This window comes from Bison bison, unplaced genomic scaffold, assembly GCF_000754665.1.
Source record: "Bison bison bison isolate TAMUID 2011002044 unplaced genomic scaffold, Bison_UMD1.0 scf7180017864302, whole genome shotgun sequence".
Classification (NCBI taxonomy): Eukaryota; Metazoa; Chordata; class Mammalia; order Artiodactyla; family Bovidae; genus Bison; species Bison bison.
In genome coordinates this window covers 24867-30376 of record NW_011494874.1, presented here as the reverse complement: position 1 = coordinate 30376, position 5510 = coordinate 24867, and the positions used below count along the sequence as shown (strand labels likewise).

At 63.7% G+C, this 5510-nt stretch overlaps 1 protein-coding gene across 1 annotated transcript in view; it reads left to right on the top strand.

Moving 5' to 3' along the window:
* ASPG (asparaginase) overlaps window positions 1-5510 on the top strand; it is a 23438-nt gene that overhangs the window by 7069 nt on the left and 10859 nt on the right. The window contains exons 4-6 of the mRNA XM_010851407.1: window positions 1100-1225; window positions 2039-2122; window positions 2736-2862. Of these exons, the coding sequence (XP_010849709.1) occupies window positions 1100-1225; window positions 2039-2122; window positions 2736-2862 (337 nt within the window). The remainder of the gene's footprint in view (window positions 1-1099; window positions 1226-2038; window positions 2123-2735; window positions 2863-5510) is intronic.

Sequence of the window (5510 nt, the reverse complement as noted above, 5' to 3'; positions counted from 1 at the left end):
GAAGTCCATCAAGTCGGTGATGCCATCCAGCCATCTCATCCTCTGTCGTCCCCTTCTCCTCCCGCCTTCAATCTTTTCCAGCATCAGGGTCTTTTCCAATGAGTCAGTTCTTCGCATCAGGTGGGCAAAGTGTTGGAGTCTCAGCTTCAGCATCAGTCCCTGCAGTGAATTTTCAGCACTGATTTCTTTAGGATGGACTGGTTGGACCTCCGTGCAGTCCAAGGGACTCTCAAGAGTCTTTTCCAACCACTGTTCAAAAGCATCAATTCTTCGTCCTGCTGTCCAGTCACACGCAATTTCCTGGTGTGGCCAGCAGAGGGCGGGCCAGTCCACCACGTGTCTCTGCTCCCATGCAGCTCCGAGCCCCGCCTGGCTTGGTCTCTTGATGGGCTTCAAGAGAGGTCCCGGGGCCCCATGGTTCCGGGTGCTGTGCTCCTCGCAACCACAGCCCAGGCCAACTGCCTCCTGAGGCCTTGGCTGCTCCCACGGAGGCGGTGGCTGGGGGGTGTCCCTGCAGAGCTGGCCTGCGTGCCAGGGGGGCCTTCTGACTCCCTGGAGGGGCTGTGCCCATGCCTGCTGTCCGCACCCTGCCCACCTCCGACATCTCATCTTCCAGCGCGGGCTGTGCCTCATGTCTGTTGCTTGTGCGCATGGCCTGGCCCTCCCACTGGACCGAGAGGCTGGTGGGCTTCCTCGCCCCACAGCCCCTGCTGCCCTCAGGGGCAGTGGTCATTCAGCAAGGGGCCCTCCGGAGCACTGAGCTGGGCCTGGCACTTTCGTCCAGCTGATGGTGTGCTCAGGAGCCCAGGTCGGGCATTGCTCGGGGAATCTTTCCACCCCAGCATCAACGTGCCTGGAGACCCCCGCCAAGATCTCTCAGGGCCAAGGGGTGTCACTAGGAGACCCCCAGGGGTTCAGGGGAGAAGGCTGTCCTGGAAGAGAGCAGAGCACAGGGCAGGGGCTCCGTTCCCTGTGGGCCTCCCCGGCTGGCAGTGACTGGGGCCCGCCCGCGCGTCCCTGAGTTCCGCCAGCTGTGTGTGGGGGCACCAGCACCTGCTCCCAGGAGCTGGGCCGCCTGAGCTGGCCGCCGCCCCTGCAGAGCCACTACGCGCGGTACGACGGCTTTGTGGTCATCCACGGCACTGACACCATGGCCTTCGCCGCCTCCGTGCTCTCCTTCGTGCTGGAGAACCTGCAGAAAACCGTCATCCTCACCGGGGCCCAGGTACCTCCCCGGGTGCCTGCTGGGCAGAGGCCGCGTGGATCGGGGCCTTCCCAGGCCACAGGGTCATTGAGAGGGCAGGTGGGTCCCTGGCTCCATGCCCGGTCCTGCGGGTCCTGGTGGTTCCGCTTGGCCAGTGCCCGATCAGCGCCGGGCTCCTGCCTGCTGCCAGCCTGCGGCCCTGCTTTGTCTTCTCCTCCCCCACGCTGGCCCCGGTGGGACGCTCCTGCTATCGCCAGGGCAGATGAGGCGCAGAAGCCGGGCAGCCGGCCCACGTCCACAGGCCTTATGAGCACCCAGAACAGTGGCTTAGCCCAGGGTGGTTCCGTTGGAGGCCTTGGGGGCCCCTCCCCAGCCGACCCCTCTGCCCATGCCGTGGCAGTCCAGCCCTTTTCTGCCTTCCTGGTAGATGTGGGGGAGCTGGGTACAGGCCAGCCACTGCTGGGGCACCGGCCCCACAGCAGATCTGGGGCAGGTCTGTGACCCGGTGCTCGGAGGCCCCGCCTGAAGCTGCTTGCCCTCGCCTGCACCTGCGGTCGGCCCCCAGCTCCCCTCTGCCTGCCCGGCCCAGGCACTGGCTTGGGCAGCGTGAGGGCCTGGCCTCGGTGCCCTGGGGGCCAGGGGGCTGGGCTGAGCAGTGACGGGTCCCAGGGCATCGTGTGCTGCCTGATCTTGGGGACTGGCCAGCACCCGGCAGGGGGCACGGGGGTCTGGGGGGAGCAGAGGGGGCTGGGCCGGGCTGGAGGAGCACGGTCAGCAGGTGCGGCCCCTAGGGGCAGCACCCGCCGGCCTGAGCCTGCCCCGGCCTCTCCCCAGGTGCCCATCCACGCCCTGTGGAATGACGGCCGGGAGAACCTGCTGGGTGCCCTGCTGCTGGCCGGCCAGTACGTGATCCCCGAGGTACCGCCTCCTCCTGTGGGCGGGGCGGGCTCTGGGGTGCAGCGCGGGGTGGGGGCTGGCGCCTGCCCTGGGGGATGCAGGTGAGGGGGCCGGCAGGGCTAAAGCTCCGTGTTTCACCTTGAGCATGAGCTACACCCTCACCATAGAGAAAATGGGAAAGCAGCGGGCAGCGGGAGCCTGTGCCCGCGCCCCACCCCAGACACCTGCGGCTGGCGGCGCGGGGGGCTTTCCTGGGCTCTGCGTGTGTGTGATGTACATCTATCTAACCTGTCCCGTGCTGAGGACGTGGTGTATGTGTCCATCTACATCACATACACGTGAACGTGTGTGAGCTTCCGTAGAAACAGGCCATTTGGGGCGTGGTTTTGGGACCCCCTCTGGTGCCTCTGCACCTTGCTCTGCCACAGACACATTTCCCAGACCCTCCCTCACGTCTCAGGGGAGGGGAGGAACCTGGGAGGCGGGCCGCTGTGGGGAGGAGCTTCACCAGTGCCATTCAGAGCCCCCGCCCCGGAACAGCTCCAGAGTGGGGTGGGGGTGCCTGGTGGGTGAGGCGAAGCTTGGGGGCGGCCCGGGCTCCCCGTGCTGAGCTGCGGCCCCTCCCATCCCACAGGTCTGCCTGTTCTTCCAGAATCAGCTGTTTCGGGGCAACCGGGTGACCAAAGTGGACGCGCGCAGGTTCGCGGCCTTCTGCTCCCCCAACCTGCCGCCTCTGGCCACCGTGGGCGCTGACGTCACGAGTAAGCGAGCAGGGCCCACAGCGGGGGCGTCCGCCTGGGGTCGTGTCCTGCCGTAGCTGCTGTGGGGCCTGTGGGCGGCCCTGGGTTGGGGAGCGCAGCCCTCAACTCTGCGGAGAACCCGGGGTGGGGGGCCGCTCAGAATAGGGACATCCCCAGGTCACCCTGGCTTAGAGCCAGGCTGTGTGGGGGCCAGCCTCTTGGGTGCCCCGCCCCAGCCACGGGGCCCCAGGCCCAGGAGTCCCTCAGTGGCCTCGTGGGGACGTGGTTCCAGTGGACTGACCGCATCCTGGGGACTTTCAGGGGAGTCTCTGCCCCAGCACCCCCTCCTGGGACTGTCTGATGCCTCCAGCTGTGGGTGGGTCCTGAGAACTCCCCCTGAGGCCCCCACGCTTGCCCTGGGGAGGAGAGGATCTCTGCCAGGTGGCTGTGGGTCACAGCGGGTGGGGCGGGGAGACCACTGGGTCAGAACCGCACACCGAGAAGGAAGGGACATGCCGGGAGGGGTTGCGGCCCGAGTCCTGAGTCCATTCCGGGGTCTTAGCCTGCATTTCCCTCCCCCTGCCCACCCACCCTGCTTGTCCGCGTGCCCTGGAGGTTGGGGAGGCCCAGAGCACGTCTGTGTGTCTGAGGTGTGTGTAGCATGGCTGGGGTCTGGGGGTCAGGCAGGGGGCACATGCTTGCTGAGGGGAAGAGTCAGGAAGGCTTCCTGGAGGAGGTGGCGCGTGGGCTAGTGCTGGTGCATGGATCCGCCTCCGGGCTGTGCTGAGTGGTGGCGCTCAGCCCCTCCTGCCTCAGTGCCAACCAGCTGAGGAAGGAAGAATGGGCACGAAGGTGGGGCGGCCGCTGTGCAGGCCTGCCTGCCCCGTGGGGCTGAGTCACTCCTGGTCTGGGGCTCAGAGGGGAGCTTCCGGGACGTGGCCCGCTAAAGGGTGCAGAGGAGTTCACCCTGGATCCTGGGCCTTTGTTGGGGCCACACCAAGCCCACGCCGGCCTCGAAGCACAGGGCACACTGGTGCAAGTGGCTGGGTGGGTGAGTGGCTGATGCTGGCCCTGAGGGGTGAGACGTGGACCCCCCACGCCTGTGATCCCGGGAGGAGCGTGTCCTCCGGCCCGGTGCAAGGGTGCCCATGTGGTGTCAAGGGCCCCAGGCCAGTCCCAGTACAGGTGCTGAGAAACGCCAGGCTTTGCCCAGGCCAGGCCCGGTGGAGCCCCTCACTGCTTCCTGCTGCATTTCCCGGCCCTCTGTGAGGCCGGGGCTCAGGAGGGGCTGAGCTGTGCCGGGAGGGGAGCACGGGGTTCTGCCCCCCACGCTGGTCCCGACACCCCCTGCCAAGTGGCCATGGCACGTGTGGTCACCCGGGTCTCCAGGAGCCCTAGGTCCTCTCAGAGCAGAAACCCCGGCCCTGAGGAGGGGGAGTCAGGCCTCCAGGCTGTGGCCAGTGGGGCCCCAGTGGCTGCAGGGGACTCAGAACCACCGTCCCCCAGTACACCGGGTTTGGCCGCATCGACCTGAGGCCACGGTCAGGACTGAGCGGGACCCCGCCCGGCCGCGGTGAGCCTCACACCGCCTCCCTTCCCTCTCGGCCCCTCTGCACGTGGGGCAGCGTCCCTCGGTGTTTGGCAGGCCCAAGTGGAAGGACTCGGGGTCCCGTGGGCTCTCAGGGTATGGGCTAGTCGAGTGGTGGGTGTGGGCCCTCTTTGTCTCCGCAAACCCTCCTCTGCAGCCAGAACTCCTGGGCCCCGCCCTAAAATAAAGGACACCACTCCCTGCTGCTGCCGCAGCCACCCTTCTTCTGAGCCCACCCCCAGCTCCCCCCCCAACACTCAGCTCCCTCCTCTCCCACCCCCAGCTCCCCCCCCACCCCAGCTCTCTGTGAAAGGGCAGCGTGTCTCTGGAATATTCCTTGGTTTATTATCACCTATTACTTTTGATTTGCAAAGATGGGCACAATAAAGGACAGAAATGGTATGGACCTAACAGAAGCAGAAGATATTAAGAGGTGGCAAGAATACACAGAAGAACTCTACACGACCCAGATAATCACGATGGTGTGATCGTCCACCTAGAGCCAGACATCCTGGAAGGTGAAGTCAAGTGGGCCTTAGGAAGCATCACTATGAACAAAGCTAGTGGAGGTGATAGCATTCCAGTTGAGCTATTTCAAATCCTAAAAGATGATGATGTTAAAATGTTACACTCAATATGTTAGCAATTTTGGAAAATTCAGCAGTGGCCACAGGACTGGAAAAGGTCAGTTTTCATTCCAATCCCAAAGAAAAGCAATGCCAAAGAATGATCAAACTACCGCACAATTGCACTCATCTCACACGCTAGCAAAGTAATGCTCAAAATTCTCCAAGTCAGCCTTCAACAGTACATGAACCGAGAACTTTCACAGGTTCAAGCTGGATTTAGAAAAGGCAGAGGAACTAGAGATCAAATTGCCAACATCTGGTGGATCATTGAAAAGGCAAGAGAGTTCCAGAAAAACATCTACTTCTGCTTTATTGACCATGCCGAAGCCTTTGACTGTGTGGATCACAATAAACTGTGGAAAATTCTGAAAGAGATGGGAATACCAGAACACCTGACCTGCCTCTTGAGAAATCTGTATGCGTGTCAAGAAGCAACAGGTAGAACTGGACGT